The 26,265-nt window shown below is 37.5% G+C and overlaps 1 protein-coding gene across 4 annotated transcripts in view; it reads left to right on the plus strand.

Moving 5' to 3' along the window:
• Tmem18 (transmembrane protein 18) overlaps nucleotides 1-26,265 on the plus strand; it is a 118,527-nt gene that overhangs the window by 36,165 nt on the left and 56,097 nt on the right. Inside the window, exon 2 of one of the 4 annotated variants that reach the window (XM_076213786.1) lies at nucleotides 20,251-20,354. The exons of 1 other annotated variant lie outside the window; for it this stretch is intronic. In XM_076213786.1, coding sequence (XP_076069901.1) covers nucleotides 20,274-20,354 — 81 coding nt within the window. In that variant the 5' untranslated portion in view covers nucleotides 20,251-20,273. Of the gene's footprint in view, nucleotides 1-20,250; nucleotides 20,355-25,268; nucleotides 25,323-26,265 lie in introns of those variants that run through there. 2 more of the 4 variants (XM_076213788.1, XM_076213789.1) reach the window with 2 other exon arrangements.

The raw sequence follows: 26,265 nt of genomic DNA on the forward strand, positions 1-26,265 counted from the left end.
TAAAGAGGAAAGAGAGGAGGAAAAAAAGAAAAGACATGAAGCTAAGGAAATAAACGAGACCAGAACAGAGTCAGAAAAAGAGAAATTCTATTGGAGAGTAGTGAATATGAAAGTAAGGAAATTCGACATACTAGAGAAAAACAAAAGGGAAACAGAATACAATGGAAGTGGCAGAAAACTAAGAGTGTCTTACACAAATATAGATGGATTAATAACAGGATTGAATGAGCTGAATGATTATCTGAAGGAAAAAGAACCGGACATAATGGGAATTGTAGAAACAAAATTAAAAGGTCCACTACCACCCAACAGTGTAGGACATGATACATATAATTATTGGATTAGAAACAGAGAGACAAAGCAAGGGGGTGGAGTTATGTTCCTGACTAAGAAGGATATAAACGTGAGGTGTGTCACATATGGAAAGAATACAGTAGAGATGATTATGATCGAAGTGGAAGACAGAGATAAGAAGAGCAGAAAGTTTGTGATAAATTATGTGCCTCCGAAAACAGCCTCATGGGAAGAGAGTGAACATAAAAGTATGTTAGAGGACACAAAGATAACATTAGTTAAGATAATGGAAGATGGAGGAAGAATAGTTATGATGGGCGACTTTAATTGCAAAGAAATCTGCTGGGAAGAAATGACAGTAAAGGGTGGAGACAGCTCATGGGGAAACGCCCTACTTGAGATGATTACTGACCATACAATGACACAGTGGATACAGGAGAACACTAGGTATAGAAATGAAGAAGAACTATCGAGACTAGACCTAATAATTACATCTGAACCTAGAATAGTGGAAAAGATTGAATATAAAACACCAATAAGTAAAAGTGACCACATAGTGATTGAACTGGAACTGAGGAAAAAAACATGAAAAGAAATGAACAATATAGATAAGGAAGAATGATGTATGAAAAAACAAACTTTGATAAAATAAGAGAATTCTTTCAAAAAGAAAACTGGGAAGGAATATACAAAGAAGAAACAACAATGGAAGAGAAATGGAATATTTTGACAAAAATTTATAAAAAGGGACTGGAAAAGTATGTCCCAAGACAAAAACAAGAAAAAGAATATGTAAAATGCTGGTACAACAAAAGTTGTAGGGAGTTAAAAGACAAGAGACAAAGCTTGGACCAGATGGAAAAAATACAAAAGGCCTGAAAAATGGAAAATATATACTTGTTATAGAAATGAATATGTATAAACGTGCAGAGAGGAAAAGAGAAAATATGAAAAAGATGTCATAGAAAAATGTAAAGATCAACCAAAACTATTTTACAGATTTGTAAACAACAAACTGAAAAACAAGACTTGGAGAAATTAAGACAAGGAGGAGTTGAATACACAGAGGAAATTGATGTCAGAAAATCGCATGGACCAGATGAAATAGCAAACTGGATTTTGAAAGAATGCAGGAATGAACTGGCAGACAAAATACATAGCATAATAAACAGTTCCTTGAAAGAAGGAAAAGTTCCAGAAGATTGGAAAAAAGCAAATATAGTACCTATATATAAAGGAGGAAATAAAGAAGACCCTAACAACTATAGACCAGTCTCTCTAACAAGTACAATAGCAAAAATTTGTGAAAGAATTGTCAAAAGTAGATGGGTAAAATATTTAGAAAAAAAAACATGCTAAGTCCAAGACAATTTGGATTCAGACAAGGACGATCATGCGTCACCAATTTAATATGTTTCTATTCAAGGCTAATAGATATAATACAAGAAAGAGATAGATGGGCTGATTGTGCATTTCTAGACCTAAAAAAAGCTTTTGACAAAGTACCACATAAGAAGTTGCTTAAGAAATTAGAATATGAAGGAGGAATACAGGGCAAACTACTAAATTGGATGGAAGACTTCTTGCAAGAAAGAAAAATGAGAGTAGTGATAAGAGACCAACACTCTAAATGGGATGACGTAATAAGCGATTCTGGCCCCAATAATGTTTGCTATATATATGAATGATATGGATGAAGGAATTGAAAGCTATATGAGCTTCTTTGCAGATGATGCAAAACTATTGAAAAAAGTGAACACGGAAGAAGATTGTGAATCACTACAGAGAGATCTAAATAAAGTATGGGAATGGAGTAGGAAGTGGGAGATGGAGTTCAATACAAAGAAGTGTAGTATAATGGAATTTGGAAAAAGTAAAAACAGAATAACAGGATCATATAAATTGGGAGAAGAAGGAATAAAATAAGTAGAAAATGAGAAGGAGCTCGGAGTCATTGTTATGAATAATATGTCACCTGAGAAACATATAAATAAGATTTTTTGAGAAACTTATAATTTAATAAGAACAATCAAAGTGGCATTTACATACCTGGATGAAGAAATGGGGAAGAAAATTCTAATCACCCTGATAAGACCAAGATTGGAATATGCTGCAATGATATGGTCACCAAGTACAAAAAAATGTATAGAAAATCTTGAAAGAATACAAAGAGCAATTACAAAATTGGCACCAACACTCTCAAAACTATCATATGAAGAGAGACTAGCAAAACTTGAACTACAGACACTAGAGCAAAGAAGAGAGAGAGGAGATTTGATAGCTATTTACAGAATCATGAAAGGCATAGAAATTACTGATAGAGAGAATCTGATAAAATGGGATGATAGAAATACAAGAGGACACGGAAAGAAAATAATAAAAGACAGCTATAGAAGAGATGTGAAAAAGAACAGCTTTCCTCACAGAGTAATAGACAGTTGGAACAAGTTAGATGAGAAAGTGGTGTGTGCAAAAACAATACATGAATTTAAAAATAGTTTAGATAAAATGAGATATGAAGACGGGACACCACGAGCATAGCTCCCCTTCCCGTAAAATACAACTAGGTAAATACACATGTTGCAACAAATTACTGCACGTTGCTGTTCGTTTGCAATTCACGATTGTGCTGCCTATAATTCACTTACAATAATATATATACTGTATGTGTGTGTGTGTACACTAGGGAATTTTTAGGTATGTATCATTTTTATAATCCGTTCTGGCAATACTGTTACACCAATGCTCACTCGCTCAATTTAACGGAAAATTAAATTTAGCGGACTGGACCTTGGCTGAATTAGTTTGTTAAAGCGGGCTTCTACTGTATATATATATATATATATTATATATATATATACATATATGTATATATATATATATATATATATATACTGTATATATATATATATACTGTATATATATATATATACTGTATATATATATATATATATATATATATATATATATATACGCATTCACACACACACACACACACTTTCAACGAACGGACGGCTTGACGAACGCTCTGAAGAAAAGTGCAGATTGTGGATACCAACGCAAAGAGAAGTGCCTTTTTGTATTTGCAGGGGGGGGGAAATTGCTCGTGAGGCAGTAGGTAAGTAGGAAAAGAGGAGAAGGGGAGGGATTGCTGGGGAAATGGAAGGAAATGAGGATGTGGAGGACTTGGCCCAGGCAGACGGGCGTAAGGTCAACATGAAACGACCACCGGATGACGAAATGGCAAATAAAAATGTAAAGATTAGAAGTATAGAGAGGAGAAATACAGTAGAAAGTGACGAGAATATGTTCCAGGGATTTAAAGAGGGTGGGGGGGACACAACCCCCCCCCGACTGATAAGACTAGAGGAGAGAGTTGATAAGGTGATCGAGGACTTGGAACGTAAGTTAGGTAAGGTAGACTCCATCTTCCAGAGAATTGAAAGATTGGAACAACTAGAGAAGGCTAACAGAAACTTAACTGAAGAAGTAGAGGACCTAAAAAGACAGTTAGGAAATGTAAAGGAGGAGAATGAGAAATTGAAGAAGAATAGTAATGAAAACAGTGAGAAAATAGCTACAGAAGCTAAAAATTGGAGAATAACTCAAGAAGGGAATAAGGTTTCATTCACTGACATAGTCAAACAGCAATTGAAAGAACATAATGAAGACTCAGTTATTAAAGTGATGAGACAGAAGGAGAATATAGTAAGAGAATTAGCTGACAAAAAGAAATGTATAATTATATTAGGAATGGAAGAGAAACATAACCCAGATAGAACCGCAAGAATCAAGGAGGAAAATGAAAGGGTAAGCAGTTTATTAAAATTAGTCCAGGAAGATGAACCAGAAATTATAAAGGAAATTGAGGAAAAATTCAGACTCGGAAAATATAGTACAGATAAGACCAGACCAATTAAGATTAAATTCAGGTCACAAACAACGGCAGAGAAAATTCTATCCAAGACAGGGAAACTAGCAACAAATGATCAATATAAAAAGGTATGGATAAAAAGAGAAATGAATAAGGAGGAAAGAGAGGCAGAAAAGCAGAAAAGAATTGAAGCTAAGGCAAAAAACGAGGAAAGAACGGAGTCAGAGAAAGAGAGATTCTATTGGAGAGTAGTGAACATGAAAATAAAGCAGTTCGACATACTAAAGAAAAACATAAGGGAAACAGAGAACACAATGGAAGTGGCAGAAAACTAAGAGTGTCTTACACAAATATAGATGGATTGATAACAGGATTGAATGAACTGAATGATTATTTGAAAGAAAAAGAACCGGACATAATGGGAATTGTAGAAACAAAATTAAAAGGCCCACTACCACCCAACAGTGTAGGACATGATACATACAATTATTGGATTAGAAACAGAGAGAAAAAACAAGGGGGTGGAGTTATGTTCCTGACAAAGAAGGATATAAACGTGAAAGGTGTCATATATGGAAAGAATACAGTAGAGATGATTATGATAGAAGTGGAAGACCGAGATAAGAAGAGCAGAAAATTTGTGATCAATTATGTGCCTCCGAAAACAGCCTCATGGGAGGAGAGTGAACATAAAAGTATGTTAGAGGACACAAAGATAGCATTAACTAAAATAATGGAAGACGGAGGAAGAATAGTTATGATGGGCAACTTTAATTGCAAAGAAATCTGCTGGGAAGAAATGACAGTAAAGAGTGGTGATGACTCATGGGGAAATGCTCTACTTGAGATGATTACTGACCATTCAATGACACAATGGATACAAGAGAACACTAGGTATAGAAATGAAGAAGAACCATCGAGGCTAGACTTAATAATTACATCTGAACCTAGAATAGTGGACAAGATTGAATATAAAACACCAATAGGTAAAAGTGACCACATATTGATTGAACTGGAACTTAATGAAGAAAAATATATGAAAAGAAATGAACAATATAGAAAAGGAAGAATGATGTATGAAAAAACAAACTTTGATAAAATAAGAGAATTCTTCCAACAAGAAAACTGGGAAGAAATATACAAAGAAGAAACATCAGTGGAAGAGAAATGGAATATTTTGACAAAAATTTACAAAGAAGGAGTGGAAAAGTATGTCCCAAGACAAAAACAAGAAAAAGAATATGTAAAATGCTGGTACAACAAAAGTTGTAGGGAGTTAAAAGACAAAAGAGACAAAGCCTGGACCGGATGGAAAAAAGACAGAAGACCTGAAAAATGGAAAATATATACTGGTTATAGAAATGAATATGTACAAAAGTGCAGAGAGGAAAAAAGAAAATATGAAAAAGATGTTATAGAAAAGTGTAAAGATCAACCAAAACTATTCTACAGATTTGTAAACAATAAACTGAAAAACAAACAAGACATGGAGAAATTAAGACAAGGAGGAGTTGAATACACTGAGGAAATGGAAATGGCAGAAATTATGAACAAACATTTTAAATCAGTGTTTACAAGGGAAAATATACAACCTGAAGAGATTGAGTGGAAGGAAAAAGTCCCCCCTATGGAAGAAATAGAAGTAACGAAGAATGAAATATTGACACACTTGGGTAATTTTGATGTCAGAAAATCGCATGGGCCAGATGAAATAGCAAACTGGATTCTGAAAGAATGTAGGAATGAACTGGCAGACAAAATACATAGCATAATAAGCAGTTCCTTAAAAGAAGGAAAAGTTCCAGAAGATTGGAAAAAAGCAAATATAGTACCTATATATAAAGGAGGAAATAAAGAAGAACCTACCAACTATAGACCAGTCTCTCTAACAAGTACAATAGCAAAAATATGTGAAAGAATTATCAAAAGTAGATGGGTAAAATACTTGGAAAAAAACAACGTACTAAATCCAAGGCAATTTGGATTCAGACAAGGACGATCATGCGTCACCAATTTAATATGTTTCTATTCAAGACTAATAGATATAATACAAGAAAGAGATGGATGGGCTGATTGTGCATTTCTAGACCTAAAAAAAGCTTTTGACAAAGTACCACATAAGAAGTTGCTTAAGAAATTAGAATATGAAGGAGGAATACAAGGTAAATTGCTAAATTGGATGGAAGACTTTTTGCAAGAAAGAAAAATGAGAGTAGTGATAAGAGATCAGCACTCAAAATGGAATGAAGTAATAAGCGGTGTCCCGCAGGGAACAGTTCTGGCCCCAATAATGTTTGCTATATATATTAATGATATGGATGAAGGAATTGAAAGCTATATGAGCTTCTTTGCAGATGATGCAAAATTACTGAAAAGAGTGAAAACTGAAGAGGATTGTGAATCACTACAGAGAGATCTAAATAAAGTACAAGAATGGAGTAGGAAGTGGGAGATGGAGTTCAATACAAAAAAGTGTAGTATAATGGAATTTGGAAAAAGCAAAAACAGAATAACAGGATCATATAATTTGGGAGAAGAAGGAATAAAAAGAGTAGAAAATGAGAGGGACCTGGGAGTCATTGTTATGAATAATATGTCACCTGAGAAACATATAAATAAGATTTTTGGAGAAACTTATAATTTAATAAGAACAATCAAAGTGGCATTTACATACCTGGATGAAGAAATGGTGAGGAAAATCCTAATCACCCTGATAAGACCAAGATTGGAATATGCAGCAACGATATGGTCACCAAGTACAAAAAAATGTATAAAAAAACTTGAAAGAATACAAAGAGCAATTACTAAACTGGCACCAACACTCTCAAAACTATCATATGAAGAGAGACTACAAAAACTTAAACTACAGACACTAGAGCAAAGAAGAGAGAGAGGAGATTTGATAGCTATTTACAGAATCATGAAAGGCATAGAAATTACTGATAGAGAGAATCTGATAAAATGGGATGACAGAAATACAAGAGGACACGGAAAGAAAATAAAAAAAGACAACTATAGAAGAGATTTGAAAAAGAACAGCTTTCCTCACAGAGCAATAGACAGTTGGAACAAGTTAGATGAGAAAGTGGTGTGTGCAAAAACAATACATGAATTTAAAAATAGTTTAGATAAAATGAGATATGAAGACGGGACCTCACGAGCATAGCTCCCCTTCCCGTAAAATACAACTAGGTAAATACAACTAGGTAAATACACATATATATATATATATATATATATATATGTATATATATATGTATACAGATGCTCCACTACTTACGTTCATTCGTTTTATGTTTTTTCGATTTTACATTTGAACTGATTGTAAAAAAAATTGTGTATATATATATGTATATATATATATTTTTTAGTTTAGCGCGCTCTCCGTAGTACGAGACTTTCAAACGATACGCATGATGCTGCGTCCATTGTTTACATGGCACAAACGACAGACTGAACGTGCCTTGCCTCCTCCCTCCTCCTCCTCCCCTTCTTCCATCTCCTCCACCATCTCATTTTATGTTGCTTGAATATAATTTATTTGAAATTAATGTTATTATTTTACAATGTTATGTTTATGATTAATGATTTAGGGGTGTTCTATAAGATAAGGTAATAGAATTTATTGATGTATAGTACAGTATGAACGGTTATACATTACTGGAACGTACAGTAACAACTTACGTTCATTTTCACGTTACGTTCGGCCGTTCGGAATGTAACTAAAACGTAAGTTGAGGAGCGTTTGTATATATTTATATATATATATATATATATATATATTATACACACATAGTAAAATCTCTTGTATGCGGCACCAATGTGACCAAAGATGTACCGGATCCGAGAAAATGCTGGATATGGGAAGGGATACTTAAGAATTACATTTATTTACATTATTCATTTATTTATTGATAAATCTTAATTCACTTTTATAATAAACACATCCACACATCTATATATTATAAATTCAATCAGTTTAGAGTAAGTCCAATCAATATACATCAGTTATAATCATCACAGTATCATCAGTTGTCTAATTCATCATCTGATAATCTTACAATAGAGTTGTTGTTGTTGTTGTTGTCGTTCCCTAGACTGTCTGTCCGAGTTGTGAGTGTGTGAGTTGTGAGTGTTGGTGGCTGAGAGGGTGCGTTCACCTCTACACTCGAGTTTTCTTTCACTGAACTTTTTGTACCAAATTTCATAAACTCCTGATGTCTCTCTGCTTAGAATTTTTCCCTCTTTGTAACTAACTCATTTTGAATACAGTGATAGATAAATGCAAAGAGCAACCCAAGCTATTCTATCGATACGTGAATGGTAAACTTAAAACAAACAGGAAATGGTGAAACTACGTGAAGGGAATATAGAATACACAGAAGAATTAGAAATGGCTGAAGTCATGAATAATCACTTCAAATCTGTTTTCACTAGAGAGAAAGCACAATATTGGGACGAAGGTAATGAAAGGTGATTTCCCCCCATGAGTGAGATAACAATAACACAAAAACAAATATTGGAACACCTATCAAACCTTGATGTCAGGAAATCACATGGCCTGGATGGGATTGCAAATTGGATTCTAAAAGAATGCAAAGAAGAACTAATGGACAAAATACATAACATAATAAATTGCTCACTCAAAGAAGGAAAAATACCAAAAGACTGGAAAAATAGTAACATTGTACCAATATATAAAGGAGGAAACAAGGAAGAACCAACTAACTATAGGCCAGTCTCACTAACAAGCACTATAGCCAAAATTTGTGAGAAAATCATCAAGAATAGATGGATAAAACACCTGGAAGACAACAATATAATAAACCCAAGACAATTTGGGTTCAGACAAGGAAGATCATGTACAGTGAGTCCTCCTTATACGGTAATTCTTTATCCAGTAAATTCCCAGTTACAGTATTTGGTAATTACTACCCTCAATTCTATTTATGGTAAGAAAAATTCACAAATACGGTATCTGCTTATGTTTTGAAGAGGAAAGAGCAGGGAGAAGGTACGTCTGCCATATTCTATTATTACATGTTATAATGGGTTTGGTATATGGTAATTTCAATTTGTGGTATGGTTTTCAGGAACACATATGTATCGTATAACGAGGACTTATTGTACCACAAACTTAATATGTTTCTACTCAAGATTAATAGACATAGTGCAAAAAAGGAATGGATGGGCTGATTGTGCCTTCCTGGACTTACAAAAAGCTTTTGACAAAGTACTGCACAAAAAATTATTAAAAAAACTAGAACATATAGGATGGATACAAGGGAACCTACTAAAATGGATGGAGGACTTCCTGATTGGTAGAAAGATGAGAGTAGTTCTCAGAGAAAAATATTCAGATTGGAAAGAGGTGATCAGTGGAGTACCGCAAGGATCTGTATTGGCTCCAATAATGTTTGCTATTTATGTGAATGACATGGATGATGTGAAATGTTACATGAGCTTCTTTGCAGACGACGCCAAACTGTTAATGAAAGTAAAAACTGAAAAGGATTGTAAATCACTGTAGGAAGACCTGAATAAAGTATGAAACTGGAGTCAGAAATGAGAAGTGGACTTCAATATTAAGAAGTGTAGCATAATGAAGTTTGGAAAAAGCAAAAACAGAATATCAGGACAATATAAAATTGGAACCAAGGAGGTAAAGAAGGAGAGATGCGAAAAATATTTGGGTGTAATTATCTCAAATGACTTGACCTATGACAAACAGATAAACAAAATTGTTGGAGAATCCTACAACTTGATAAGATCAATAAAAGTGGCATTTACATATTTGGACGAAGAAATGATTAAAAAAATATTGGTCACTGATAAGGCCTAGACTAGAATATGTGGCGACATTGTGGTCATCTAGTACCAAAAAGAATATAAAGAAAATAGAAAGAATCCAGAGAGCAGCAACAAAAGTGGCACCTGCACTCACAATCTTGTCATATGAGGAGAGATTGGCTAAACTGGACTTACCGACTCTGGAGCAAAGAAGAGAGGTGATCTACTGACCATCTACAGAATCATGAAGGGCACAGAAATACTCGATAGAGAGGACTTGTTAAACTGGGACAAGAGAAGCACAAGAGGACATGGAAAGAAAATAAAAAAACATAGCTACAGAAGAGATCTGAAGAAAAACAGTTTTCCACATAGAGTATTGGACACTTGGAACAAACTGGACAATGAAATACTGTGCACAAAAACTATTCATGAGTTTAAGAGCAAACTAGACTCTACGAGATACAAAGGTGGGGCACCACAAGCGTAGCTCCCCTTCCTGCAAAATACATATATACATATACCAAGGCTTTTTCCCCCTTACAAGGGAGGTAGCCAAAAAGGAAAAGACAAAATCATTCCCACCCATTCCATCCCTGAATACACTCCACACCCCTCCACCCTCCCTCTTATCTTAGCACCTCCTGGATGACGGGTCATCCCTGCACCTTGTCCACTGCCCTGGGTCAGAAGCAGTGTCGCAAGACACAGCACATCCACAGCAAGGCCGCTTCATTAAATCGGCAACCCCCCCTCTCCGTCCCCCCATACATAAAAGGAGAAGACGGGGAGAAATCCCTTCGGGCTTCATCAAATTTTGCTCACACATACTACTTGCCCATTCCACCTCATGCATCACAACTTCATCCATATACAACCATTCTCCATTCACCCCTGTCTTCTGTCCTCTCCCGTCCTTCCTCAACAGACATTCCCCTCTTCCCCAAAGCCCCCTTCACCCCATCCATCCACCTCATCCTAGGACGTCCCCTCATGTTCACTCCCTTCACATCTGCCTTCCATACCTCTTTTACTAGTCTTTCTTCACTCATTCTTTCCATGTGTCCAAACCATCCTAATACTCTTTCATCAACCCTATCTCCCAACTCCTTTTCCACCCCTGTTCTCCTCCTCACCTCCTCATTTCTCACTCTATCTAGCCTAGTAACCCCCATCATACTTCTCAGACACCTCATCTCAAACACATTCAAACTCCTTCTCTCTTCCTCTCCTATGTTCCATGTTTCTGCCCCATACAGTGCTGTTGGTACAATCACTCCTTCATACAGTCTCCTCTTTGCATCCATTCCCAAATGTCTATTCCTCATTACACTCTTTAATCCACCAAGGCATTTACTCGCTTCTCTCAATCTACATTCTACCTCCACTTTCACTCCACCTTTTCCTGCCACATTTGCACCCAAGTATCTAAAGCTATCCACTTCCTCCAGTCGCTCTCCCTTAATGCTCACTTCCAGTCTACTGCCACTTTCACCCCTTGTACATCTCATCACCTTACTTTTACCTACATTTCTCTTTCACTTTCTTCTATCACATACTCTCCCAAACTCTGTCACCAACTTCCTCAGTCCCTCCTCCGATCCTGCCACAAGTGCAGTTTCATCAGCAAACAACAGCTGGCTCACCTCCCACTTTTCTCCATTTTCTTTAATCATCTCCAATCCCTGACCCACTACCCTTGCATTCACCTCTCGCACTATCCCATCAATGTAAAAGTTGAACAGCCAGGGTGACATAACGCATCCTTGACGAAGTCCCACCTTTACCACGAACCACTCACTCTCCATTTCTAATCCTGACACAAGCTCTACTACTCTCATAAAAACTCTTGACAGCTCCTAGAAGCTTTCCTCCTATCCCATATATCTGCATAACCTCCCACAGTGCCTTTCTGTCTACCTTATCGTAAGCCTTTTCCAGATCCATAAAAGCCCAAAAAACATCCTTCCCCTTTCCTATAGCTTTCTCACATATCTGTCTTACCACAAAGATCTGATCTACACAACCTCTACCCGTCCTAAATCCACACTGTTCCTCACCAATTACTCCCTCTGTTCCTCTCCTAATCCTCTCAATCAAGATCCTCCCATAAGCCTTCCCAACTACACTTAACAAGCTAATCCCTCTGAAACTACTACATTCACACTTGTCTCCTTTTCCCTTGTAAAGAGGAACTATACAGGCACTCCTCCAGTCCTCCGGCACTCTACCCTCTCTCCAGCAAACATTAAATAACCTCACCAACCAGTCCACCATCACTGTACCTCCCTTTCTCAGACATTCTGCATGGCATCCATCCAGACCAGGTGCCTTACCTGCTTTCATCATCTTAACAACTGCCTTCACTTCATCCTTCCTTATTTCTCCTCCATTTTCCTCACTCATCACGGTCATTTTCTTCGCATTTCCCACTGCAGCTATCTTTCCCTCCCTATCCTCCTTCACATTAAGCAACTCCCTAAAATATTCTGCCCATCTTCCCCTTACTGCCTTTTCTTCCATTATCATCTCTCCATCTGCACCTTTTACCTTTTCTCTACTTGATTCGCCTCCTCTTCCTCTCTTAAGGGGAGGCTGCGGCTAAAAATGGCTATTTTCGATCGTGGGTACGAAATTTAGTTAAGCATCACAAATGCTTGTTCAGTTATCAAGGTCTGCCAGACATATGATTTGAAGTGAAAACCTAAATGGCAAATACCATAAAAATGCACTTTTGTGGTGGGAGGTAGGGGATGGCAGGCTGCATCAAATATGGCAACAACCACGTTTGTCAACATGTTTGCCATTTTATTGCTTTTATTGTCTTTTTCATACCCTTACTGACTAGTGCTATACAGTACGATCTTTTTCCTATCTAAAGCAGCATTGCACGGCTATCATATAAGTCCATATTTGATTAGAAAAAGTTGTTTACAAAAGCTTTGATATTGTGCTGTCTTCAATTGTTTACATTTATCATCGAGTTGACGTGTGTAATTTACATTTTATTTCCATTTTATTGTGTTACCATTATAGTTATGGGTCATAATAAAGTGAAAAAGCATATGAAATGTATGCGTTGATAAGGAAAGAAAACCGAGAGAGATTGTTACAAGTGCGTGTAGCCACGCCCACCACATCAGCTGATATTATGATTTTGTCACCCGAAGCATCAGGTTCTGTTCCATCAACTTCTGTTCCATCAACTTCTACACCTTTCAAGAGGGCAGGAAAAGCACAAATATGTAAAGAAACACTCGCCAATAAAAGTGATGAAAAAAAAGAAGAGGAGGAGAGAGAGCGAGAGGAAGAGAGAGAGGATGAAACTATACATTTGCTCTTTACTGCACGTCTGAAAGAAATAGTTCTTAGTCATTGTGAGTGCAGTGTAGATAATGTTGTTCACTATCATAGTGATGGTTTTGAAGATAAAATCAAAATTATGTGTGGACAGTGCAACAATTTACATCAGAATCTGAGACGGTTGCTGATGATAATTATTTTGTAAGAAATGTTAGTTTTGTTTATCATTCGATTATGGAAGGGTATGGCTGGGAGGGTATGAAAAGAAGCTGTTGGGACTGTCAAAACTGCATTTTATTGCAAGAAGTGCAATTCTAAGCCATAGCTTTGGCTACCAGGAAGGCTCTATATTGAAAGAACTCAAGCTCGGGTCACAGGCACTGGACAGAAGCCTAAGCAAGATGGAGAAAAGAAGGCTATTATCCTCAGAAAGAGGACCCAGTAAGAAGAGCAAGAAGATGAGAGCAACAATAGACAAAAGAGACTCTGCAGGAGGGTTCTAAGAAAAACTTTGCAACAGTGAGGAATGTGGGCAGTTGCAATACCCTCTGAAGTAATACTCTTCCCGGATGGGTAGGGGGGGGGACCAAGTGCCTTTCTTGAACCCTAGAGTCAAAATATGAGAGATCCAGCCTTCTCTATACAAAGATAAGTAAGACAGTAGTCGTAATAATAGAGTATTCAGCATAGCATTAATTGGTTTTGAGAAAAAAATGAGTGTAAAAATTCTTTCAGAATCTTTAATTGGCCGTATCTCAAAACTAACTTTTTTTTTTATTATAAAGTGCCAGAACTTCTTTATTTACTGTTCAAATTCCATGAAATTATGGTGCAATAACTATGGATATCTCTGATGATAAATAAAGAGCCATTTTTTTTTTTAATATTGATTTTTTTTTTTTTTTTACCATTTTTTTACGTGAAAAATGATAAAAAGATACATGAAAGTAGATGACCCAAAAAAAAAAAAAAATAATAATAATAATAAAATAAAATGGCTGTTTACAATTGTTAATCTACACAAGAAGTAATAGCATAAATTTCAAATCAATATAATGGTAATTATAACCGTGTTCAGCCTCAGGAAATGCATAGTTTTGACGTACAAAACATGCCTAAGGGCGGCGCCCTTAGGGAAATAAAGGTAAATTTCAGGGTCAAAATACTTCATTTAATTTGTTTATAATTGTGTAATTTTTGGGCAACCCTGAAGATAAAATAAAATTCCTCCTCCCTATGACCACCGGAGCCTCTCCTTAATGTCTTTCCAAAACATCTTTTTATTACTTTCAAAATTTTCTGTCATACTCTTACCCCACTTCACATCTGCTCTCCTTTTTGCCTCCTTTACCTTTTGCATTACTTCTCTTTTCTTTGTACCTCTCATATGACTCCCTCGTCCTATTCTGTAACCAATCTGTGAAAGCTCGCTTCTTCTCGTCTACAACCTTCTTTGTTTCCTCATCCCACCACTCACTACCCTTCCTTCTATTTTCTCCTGTCCTCCTTGTTCCACACACCATCTTTGCACACTTTAAGACTCCCTCCTTGAACCATCCCCATTCCTCCTCCACTCCTACCTCTATTCTATCCTTCACTCCCTCCCACTCCTTCAGCTTCTTCTTGTACAGTAGACCCTCGTTTTACGCGGGGGTTAGGGACCGGGAACCCCCGCGTAAAACGAAAATCCGCGTAAAATTCCGCCACTGAAGGAGATATACCAAAACAATCATTAGAACCCTAATAATTTTATTTCCACAATGAATTGCCATATTGAACAAAATAATACAATAGAAAAATAGGAAAACAATACAATACAAACAAAAGAACAAGAAAAAACAGTGCATGAAATGAATATATGTAGAAGGGGTAGTAGTCTAGGTAGCAGTCTAGTCGGACTCGGCATCAGAATTAGCTGGACCACCATGTTTCTGTAAAAACATGGTGATGGGCAATTGTACTCGGCGCTTTTTCATGTCCTGCAAAACGGCTTTGTAGGGCACCATAACACTGTCGATGCCATTCTGCGCCGCAATTGCCCTCACCATGGATGTGTCAGTCTCATAAATGGCAGCCTTGAGAGCGGAGGCCTGTCGTATCAAGGCTGCCAATGAGTCCAAAGTTAATCCTTCCTGTGGCTGGCTTTCTTCTTCAACATTGCCCTTCTCCTCCTCCTCCTCCTCACTGGCCGACTGGACGAGTTCCACCAGTTCCTCCTCAGACAGCTCAACTGCATGGCCACGAACCAGTTCCCGAACCTCTTCTTCCTCCATATCTGCAAATCCTTCACCGCCAACTTCCTTTGCTAAGGCTACAGTCTTCTTCACCTGATCTTCCACTTGCTCATCCGCTGAAAAGCCTGTAAAAGAATGGACACAGCTTGGCTACAGAATTTTCCAGCAGGAGTTGACAGTCTGATGCTTAACTTCCTTGGTTGCCCCTTCCACAATAGTGAGGCAGTCTGCAATTGTGAATGATTTCCAATATTCTTTGACGCCCAGGTCTGGATTCTCATCTAGGATAGAGTGCATTCGAGACATAGAAAGCCGTGTGTAATAGGCCTTAAATGCCCGAATGACACCCTGGTCCAGCGGCTGTAGTAAGGCAGCCCAAAAATCCGCGTAAATTCAAAACCGCGCATAAAAAAATCCGCGTAAAACGAGGGTCTACTGTACTTCTCCTTTTCCTTTTCATTTAAAGAGTTCACTCTGAGTACCTCCCTACCTTTTGTCCCTTTCCTCTTTCTCCATCTATCCTCCACTCTCAACTTACCTTCCACTCTCAACTTACCTTCCACCAAAAAATGATCTGATATTCCCCCACCCTCTCCCCTTAGCACATGTACATCCTTAACTCTTCCTATCATAGCCCTATTTACCACTACATAATCCATTAACGCTCTATCTACCACCCTTCCATCCACCACCCTCTCCCATGTGTACTTATGCTTGACTTTCTTCCGAAACACTGTATTTGCTATCATCAACTCTCTAGACACATTTCCAACATCAACTCTCCACTACGATTCTTTCCTGGAACTCCACATTTCCCAACCACTCCATCAATTGGACCATTTCCTACCCTAGCATTAAAGTCTCCCAGTACTATTACATTGACATTTCTCCCTGCAAAATACAACTAGGTAAATACATCATGCATGCTCATGTATGTGCACTGTTCTGCAAATTTCACAAACACTGCTATACCCTTTGCTGCATCCTTCCACAACACTTTCAGCTCAGTTTCGTCTTCTTCACTATCTGCCTCTGTCATTTTTGTGTGGTGTTCATCGAGAACTAATTGTATGATTTCATCATCATTAAGTGATAATGTTGATGCTTGGTCACTCCACATCCACTCATGCTTGTATCGCTCTATCACTAATGCTAAATTTAGCACAACCACCCATCTCTTTCAATTCTTTCACCACCAACTTCTTTCTTGCTGATGGAAAACTCTAAAAATGATAATCCCCTTCCTGATCTGCAAACATTGTTTTCAGATATAATTTTCTCCAACATTGCTTTAAAGTTTGTTGTTTTATTTTACATCCTCCCAAGCTAGTAAAGCCATGAAAATAGCATCCTTAACCACCTCCATACGGTGACGCCTACGTAGGCGTCATGAGGAGCAAGTGGGTATGCAATGATACCGACGTCGGTGTCTTGATTATATTTATTGTAGTTGTACCTACATAACCTCCATTCTCTCTAAACTGGCTTCATCATATTTTCTATGGTTATCAAAATTCATGGGTGAAAGAGAACGAATGAGCACTGACTTTATTTTTTATAATACGATTATTATGATGCAACATTGCACGTTGGGCAGCTAATGCTGCCAGACATGCAATGTGCCCTGGAGTGAAGAGGTTAATATTAAACCTTCATTGGAATTTGGAAATGCCACCATCCTCTAAATAAACTAGTTTGTGCATAAAAAAATTCCGATAATTTTAAAGTTTTGAATCACTCCTTGATCTATGGGTTGGGTCACACTTGTTATGTTCGGCGGTAAATACACAACAGAAATGTTTCCAGTGCTCAGTTCCTCAGCTGGTGGATGTGCTTTACAGTTGTTGAGTAAGAGAATAACTTTGCTGTCCTCTGGAAATCCTTTCTTTTTCAAAATTTCTTTTACTGATGGGACAAACACATACTTGAACCAGTTCATGAATGTTTCTGAGTCCGTCCATGCATTCTTTTGTGCAAGATAGTCCAGTGGCAGGTATGTTAGATTTTTAAAACAACGTGGCTTCCGGTATTTCCCAATGACACACAATTTAACTTTATGTGTCCCTGCCATGTTCGCACACAGTAACACCGTCAGTCTATCCTTGCTTTATTTTAATTCATTAGCGGCTTCTTCTGCTTCACTTGCTAGTGTAGATGTCGGTAGACAGCGGTAGAACAGGCCAGTCTCATCAGCATTGTAGATCTGCTCCGGTTTCAGATGGTACTCAGCAACCAGTGTTGCAAATCTATGACAGAAAGGAGGAAAAAAAAAAAAAAAAAAAAAAAATGCATAGATATATGCTATGCATCCGTGTATGCAAGAGGAAAATTTAGATATGAGATGCGAATGTTTACCATGAAGGCATAGGTTAATTAACGTACCTGTCTATAACTCCTCTGCAGAAGGTAAATCATCATATTTTGCTTCCCCAGACACATCAAGATGACATATTACATGGCGATTCTTGAATCTGTGTAGCCATCCATCTGAGAACTGGCACAATTCTCCAATTGACATCTTTTCAGCAAAATCTTTGGCTTTTTCTTGCAGCATTGGGCCTGACATAGCTGCACCTTCATACCTTTAACCTCTTCAGTACGGGCCTTAAATCTCGCGGGCAGCAGCCGATGCCAGCCGTACAACGTGTCGTAATAATACTCGCATCATAAAATGTAGTCACCGCTTATATCGATCGTTCTCTCTTTCACCCGTGAATTTTGATAACCATAGAAAATGTGATTACAGACAGTTTAGGGAGAATGTCATTACGGAGGGGCAACTACAATAAATATAATCAAGACGCCGATATGGCAGCGTCGCGTATCCACTTGCTCCTCATGACGCCTACGTATGCAGCACCGTATGGAAGGGGTTAAAGACAAAACCACTCATACAACACTTTGCCAAGCATTTCCACATGTTTATGTTGTAGAGTGTAGGGATTTTCTGCAGCTTTAGGGGTGTCACTCAACTTCACAAACTCTTAGTTTCTTGGATTGGGCCTTGATATCATAAATGGTAAACAATCCAATGCTGTATTCTTCTATTAGTATTTTTCTATTTTCACCTTTCTCCAATCTTCTGCATATGTCCACCTTTTGCTTAAGTAAAAGCACCACACGTTTCCTCTTCTCAACCTTGGGCATGATAAAATAGAGTTGGCTAACATGTGCATGGAGGTGGCTAACACGTGGCGGGAGAAGTGAATGGGACTGAGAAGCCCTGGTGGCGGCAAGAGCAACTACAACCACTTGCAGGAATTTTAAATGCGTGTGGGAAATTTAGATTTATTTTGATTTTTTTTACATATATCTTATCACAATTTTTTGATTTTTGTGAAAAAATATGCCGGTTATTCGAAGTGCCGGATAAAAGAAGACTGGATACGAGGTCTTTTACTGTATTAGTATAAATAGGTAGTAAGTTCTCTTGTAGACATGTTCGATTGAAGACCAGAGCTAATTCTATATTAACTATCTTTTTAGTGATTCGGAAAATTGAGAAAATAACAAAGAAGATGGTGGATATAGAATTAGCTCTGGTCTTCATGACCAGTTTCACTCTGTGCTTCTTCAGGGGAATGTGACTCTGTGGTGAAGCTGGTGGTATACAATGAGAAACAAGGCTGTGATCTCTCCTAGAATGTGGGGCCTGCTGTTGTTCTGACCAAAGCATATAACTTACAATTTGAAATGTAGTTATTTAATCAGTTTTGTAAATACCAGAACCAACTCCAGTGTGTGTGAAGTATCGTCCGAAAATGTAACAATTTACCTAGTTGTATCTGTAAAGATGAGTGAGTGGTGTAGAAATATATAAAACAAAAAATGTCACAAAATAACTTATAATTTACATAATTAAATAATAACATAGTATAACAAAATTAAATGAAAATGTAATAATTTGATGCAAAGTGATATAACATCATATAAGACATTACATTGTATTATGTTATACAACATAATATATAATTTATCATAGTACACACAAAAAGTTATTAATGATATGTTACATAATGTAATGCAATAGAAATAATAGAATGAAGCACAATAATATAAGATATCTATAAAGCAACTGGCATCAGATCCCCAACTGATACCCAGATGATCATGTGAAGAATTTATTGTAAAGCATATTAATTATTTTTCTTTTATCCACTTTTTCAGTCAATAAAATTCTTGTCATTATATGAATGCAATCTCATTTTGTAAACATTCTCTGGTAGTCATGCAGCTTTGGATTAGGGATGAAGTCATAAGAGTGTGCACTTGTAGGGATTCTTGTAATCTTTAGTGTCAGTGTGCATTTGGTGTGGAATGAAGCTGTAGGCATTTTTGTACACTTGAATTATAAAGATATTAATTGTTGTATATTGTGTATTTGCTGAAAACTTTTGTACTCTCAATTGAATTTCATTTGGAATAGCAAGTTATCAATTTTAAACTTTGCCAAGTTATTTGTTTTCTGGGCTGCCATGTATTGAACTAGTAAAAAAAAAAAAAAAAAAAAAAAAAAAATGTAGTTGTACTTGAAAGAATGGAGTGGAGATCATCAGACAAGTCTGTCCGCTCAAAGTAAGCTCATCATTACAGGTTGTTGCCATTATTGGTAATTACTGTATTTACATAGAGTAATCTTAGTAATTTTTGCAAGTGGTCATAATTTTTGCAAGTGGTCATGAAATTGGAGATTATCAAAATATGAACTTGCACAAAAACTGTCAAGAGAATTAATTTTAGTTACATATTTTTAAGATTTGGAACAAAGAAATGCAGTGATGCTTGTTATAAGTGACAACACCCATAAGTGGGCCTATAGATCCTGGCAGGACTTTCAAGATCTTTTATACACTAAACCGGTAAGATGATTAGAATGGTAATGGCAAAGTTCCTTCAAATATAGATACTAAAAAAAATTTGTGTAGATTGAATTCATTAAGTATTGCTTGATATTATTTTAATAATATTGCTATGACCTACTTGTAGAGTATATGATTAGGTATATGCATAGATTATTTTATAAATTGGTGAATCTTTGTAAATTTTGTAGGAAACAAGGACATTGCATTATATACACAGATTTTATACTCTATTGTACTGTATTGTATATTTTATTGGTTTAAAGTAGATTTTGTCGATGGAACAACAGCTAATTAAATTATTGTTTTTATTTATTTATTTATTTTGCTTCAGCTGACTACCTCCCTTATAAGGTATAGATAGAAAAGGTATTTTCCACTGACTTTTAGGTATCTGCTTAATTGATTAAAAATTGCATATTGGTGAAAAATATTGCTGCAGTTTTATACAAACATATACCAAGGCTGTTTCCCCCTTACAAGGGAGGTAGCCAAAAAGAAAAAGACATATAACCATTCCCGCCCAATCCATCCCTTAATACACTTCACCCCCTTCCACCCTCCCTCTTATCTTAGCACCTCCTGGATGACAGAGCACCTCCTGGATGACAGTTTTAAGAAGTGGTATAATCTATCAACTATTTTTCTTCTATAGTTGAATAATCCCAGATCAAACAATTACCAAATTTTAATACATCAAAAGGACAATAGTCCCCTGAAACTGTCACCAGTCGAGCAGTCGGTAAACTCATTTGTAAAATTGTTCACTCAGACCTGATGCCACCACTACCACTTGACGTGCAATAATTAAGAACCACATGTTAACATACTTGCCTTCCCACATCCCCACTTTGTTCCCCCAACAAGTATATAAACTCACTAACCTGAATGTAAAGTCACACTGAAGAGGATCACAGACAGTGATCTTCTTACAGCAACTTTCTTTACTCCAAAAGTGGGATTTATAGTTCACCTTACAAATGTTAGAATATACTCACCTGGATATCTGTTGTTTGTCTGTCTTGCTGACAAAAACCATCAAATCATTTACTGGTTGGGGTTAGTCTTTGTGGGTGCTCTGATGGCTGGTTAGATCGATCTGCACCCAATAGATTCTCTTGGCAGTGTGGACAAGGAATGGTGGCTGCAGTTGGAGTTCTGCTGGTATTGTGGTATAATTGATGTTTAAGGTATTTGGTGAGACATTTAACCTCTTCACTCCGGGGCAGATTGCATGCGATGTTGCGTCATAATAATCACATTATAAAAAATAAAGTCACTGCTCAATCGCTCGTTCTCTTTCACCCGTGAATTTTGATAACCATAGAAAATATGATGAAGGCAGTTTAGAGAGAATGAGGGTCACGCAGGTACGACTACAATAAATATAATCAAGACGCCGACGTCGGCATCATCGCATACCCACTTGCTCCTCATGACGCCTACGTAGGTGTCACCGTATGGAAGTGGTTAAAGTGTCTTTGAAGTGCTTCTTTGGGCCTCCACAGGAGTGCTTTCCTAGTTGGAGTTTGCCATATAACAATTTCTTCAGTAGCCGGTGATATGCCATGCAGACTAGATGCCCTGCCCAGTGAAACTGTGATTGCATCAGGATGGTGTGGATACTGGGCAGATTAACATGAATGAGGACTTCTGTGTTGGATATCTTATCTTGCCACTTTATGCTGAGGAGTTGTGAAGTGGGTACTGTGTTGACCTCATGAGCAAGTGGTTATGAGCTTGATTCCTGGGACCCACTACAGGCCATGTTGCATTTGTTCCCAACAGCCCTGGCAAAGTGGGGAAGTGAACCAACATCAGCCTAAAATCACAGTGGCTTACAGCAACTGACAGGACTTTGCTCTACCTGGGGTTTCTCACTTCCCACTGTGTATTTACCTAATTGTAGTATACAGGAAAGGAGCAACGCTCATGGGTCCTGTCTCCTATTCTCTAGTATTTAATCATACCTAGACTCAAGTTCAATACAGTTCCAATCTAATCTATATCCTTGATTTCCAATTCTTGTATTTAGATTTGAACTTGTGTATTGTTTTAGCTTGTGCTATATTATTTCCTAAGCTATTCCAAATAATTTTTATACTTGGAGATGCAGGGATGACCCGTCATCCAGGAGGAGCCAAGATAAGAGGGAAGGAGTGAGGTGAATGGGAGTGGAATGGGTGGGAGTGGATTTTATGCCTCTGTTTTTTGGCTACCTCCCTTGTTAGGGGGAAAGAACCTTTGGTATATGTATATATGTATGTATTCCAAGTATTTATGCATGTACAGTATATGGAAAACTGTATTTCTTCATATCCTTTCGACATGGATTTTTCTTAATTTTCTCCCACATGTCAAAAGGATGTGAAGAAATATAGCACTCATCTTTAATCAAGAGATCTCTTCTGTCAGTGCAATCTATCCCCTTTAGTGACCTGAATATTGTAATCATCACCTTTTTCTCATCAATCTTTCAAAGTTGGTAGACTCGGTGCTATTAGTCTTTCCTCGTATGGTTTATCTGCCAGGCTGGGGACCACTTTGGTTGCTACCCTTTGTATTTTCTTAATCTTGCTTATATTCTTCACTCTGACACATATTCCAGTCTTGGATGGATCAGAGTTTCAATGAGTTTTTTCATCATCTCTTCATTCATATAGTGAAATGCCACTTTGATCTTCTACAGTAGTCATATGTCTCTCCCTCAATCCTGCTGATATCTCTGTCAGGTGACAGGTTGTCTTTTATCAAGACTCCCAAATCTTTCTCTTCTTTTACTTTTATAATGGGTTCACTTCCCAAGGAATAGTTTAAGGAGTGTCTTTTGCCACAATTGCCCATTTTCAGTACTTTGCATTTTTGGCATTGAACTTCATTTCCCATTCTTGGATCCTCTGCAAAAATATGGGAATGTGATGATGAGATAAAAGATAACCTGTCACTGGACAGACATAGCAGGATAGTGGGAGAGATGTATAGACTGCTTCAGAAGATTAAAGTGGCTTTTCACAATATGGATGAAGAGATGATGGGAAAAAATCATCAAAACCCTGATCCATCCAAGACTGGAATATGTATCAATGTTTGGTGATACAATGTTGGATATAAGCAAGATTGAGAGAATAGAAAGGGTAACAACCAAACTGGTTCCCAGCCTGGCACATAAACTGTATTAAGAAATACTAAAAGCATTGGATCTACCAACTATGAAAGATTGAAGAGAAAAGTGATATCATTATAGTATTCAGATCACTAAAAGGGATATATTACATTGACAGAAGAGATTTCTTGATTAAGGGTAACCACCATGAAAATTTAAGATATCTAATTTTACTGGAATATGTTTCTAGTATAGTCAAACCTCGAAAGCCCGGACTAATTGGGGGGAAGGGTGGTCCGGTCGTGCCAAACGTCCGGTCATCGAAAATATCGCCCTGACACCCGTAGATTTTCATAGCGGTATACGTATAGGTAATGTATGATATGGCATAGAAACGCATGAGAATAATACTCTAACACTGTAATAATAATGCTATAATACTAATAATTCTGTAATAATAACTAATACAGGCATGTAAATGTACTGTATATAGTGTACTGTACTGTATTTTTTATTACGTACACTGTAAATATCGGAAGGTATGCACGCGGGACAGTGGTGGCAGCCAGGGTTGCCGCATTTTCTACACTACCGTGTAGAATGGAATTGTTGCCATACCAGGGCATACATTTTTCTCGGATGTGTGCAGACTTTCATAGCAAGATATACTTGTCAATCTTTGACAAAATGGTGGTTCTAGTTTTTTTATTCTTGAATGTATATAAGGCCCCCATGCCCTAACATATTCAGTAAGATATAATTTTTTTTTATTATTATTATTATCGCTAAAAGAAAGCTGAAACTTTAGCGTAGAATTTTTTCTACACGGTAAAAACGTATCTTTTGGGGTATGATATTTTATAAGTAGCACAATTACCAATAAAAGTCATATTTTGATGTACCATTTATTATTTGATAACTAGTTCTATGATTTTTAAACAAAAGTGAGTTTTTGAATGTTTTTAACAGCCCACTGGTATGTAGAAAAAATTTCCTCATGTCCTTGTGCAGTTGCCACATGCCTCTATTTTACTACGTTTTGGTACAAAATTCTACGAAACGGCAGCCCTGATGGTGGCTTGACTGGGCTGGGTTTGAGTACACGTGTACGGCCATTGCTGCCACCTACCGGACAAATAGGGAACTTTGCTTGAAAAGTCCGCCCTTTGTTCATTTTGACCGGTCATACGAGGGTCCGGGCATTCGGGGTCTGGGCTTTCGAGGTTCGACTGTACTTACCATTTTGTTTATGTTAGAGGAAATCTATAGTCATAGAGGAATTATGCTACTGTATTCTACTGTAAATCTGTGAATGTCCCTCCAATATGCTGTCACACACCCCTCTTAACCCCTTCCATACGGTAACGCCTACGTAGGCGTCATGAGGAACAAGTGGGTACGCGAGGCTGCCATATCGACGTCTTTATTATATTTATTGTAGTTGTACCTGCGTGACCCCCATACTCTGTAAACTGGCTTCATCATATTTTCTATGGTTATCAAAACTCACGAGTGAAAGAGAACGAGCATTACAGGGGTTACTTTATTTTTTATAATGCGAGTATTATGACACAACATCGCACGTCTGGCAGCTAATGCTGCCCGCGAGATTTTGGCCCGGAGTGAAGGGGTTAATATTGTCTTGTACCACTTCTTTGAGTATAAATTTTCATTTTTGCCTTTCTCTTGTGGTAGGGGGAAGAAAGAATACTGCCAGAGTCTCCCCAATCTGGTCATAAAGGCAGCTAAAACAGGATGGAGTGACGGGACTAGGCATCCTGCTCTTTGTAGCCCTATGGGTACATTCCTATGAGAAGTCAAGGCATATGAAGGTCTGGGAGGAGTTTTCCAACCAGAACTCTAAGGTGCATGGGTTTGGTATAGATGAGAGTAAAAGGGAAGGGATAGGCAATATGTTTGTGAGAAGGATGATGGATGTGTTGGCATTAAGTGAAACTAAGCTGAAACGGAGAGGTGATTTTGAGTTTGGGAGTGTAATGGGGAGGGTGTCACGAATGAGGAGAGGATGAGGAAGGGAAGGAGATAGGTAAGCGTCTGGTGGAGTGGAAGGACATTTCTTCAAGGTTAATGTAGATGAAGGTGAAACTGGGAAGGAAGATGTGGGCCTTTGTAAGTACATATGGGCCTGGTAGTGAGGAGAGTGTAGAGGAAATGGATACTTTTTGGACAAACTTAAATGAGTGCATAGAGAGTTTTGAGGGGAATGTTAATGTACAGTAGTGGTATTGGGAGATCTCAATGCCAGAGTAGGAGATGAACTAATAGATGGAGTTGTTGGGAAGTGTGGAGTGCCAGGTAAAAATCATAGTGGTGAGTGAAAGATGGAGATATGTCTAGAGAGTTGATGATAGCATAGTGTTTAGGAAGAAAGTCAAGCATAAGTATACATGGAGAGAGTGGTAGATAGAAAGGTGGTTGATAAGGCATTAAAGGACTACATAGTGGTATCTAGGAAAAGAATAGGAAGTTCTGGATGTTTATTTTCTGAAGGGGGAAGAATGGGGGAATATCAATTTTCTGGTGGAAAGTATGTTGAGACTGGAGGATTGGAGATAAAGGAAAAGGGCAGAAGATAGGTGCTTAGAGCAAACTGTTGTAAATGAAAATGAGCAGTACAAGGAGAAGCTGAGAGAAGTGTGGGAAGTGGTGAAAGATAGAGTGGAAATAGGTGTGGAAGAGGAGTTGGGGGTGTTTCAAGGAGGAAGTGACAAGGTGTGCAAAGATGGAACAAGGATGATGGGAGGTAATAGAAGGAAGGATAGTGAGTAGTGGAATGGTGAAGTGAAG

This window comes from Oratosquilla oratoria, chromosome 32 (genome assembly GCF_046742065.1).
Source record: "Oratosquilla oratoria isolate Oo_2021 chromosome 32, ASM4674206v1, whole genome shotgun sequence".
Taxonomy (NCBI): Eukaryota; Metazoa; Arthropoda; class Malacostraca; order Stomatopoda; family Squillidae; genus Oratosquilla; species Oratosquilla oratoria.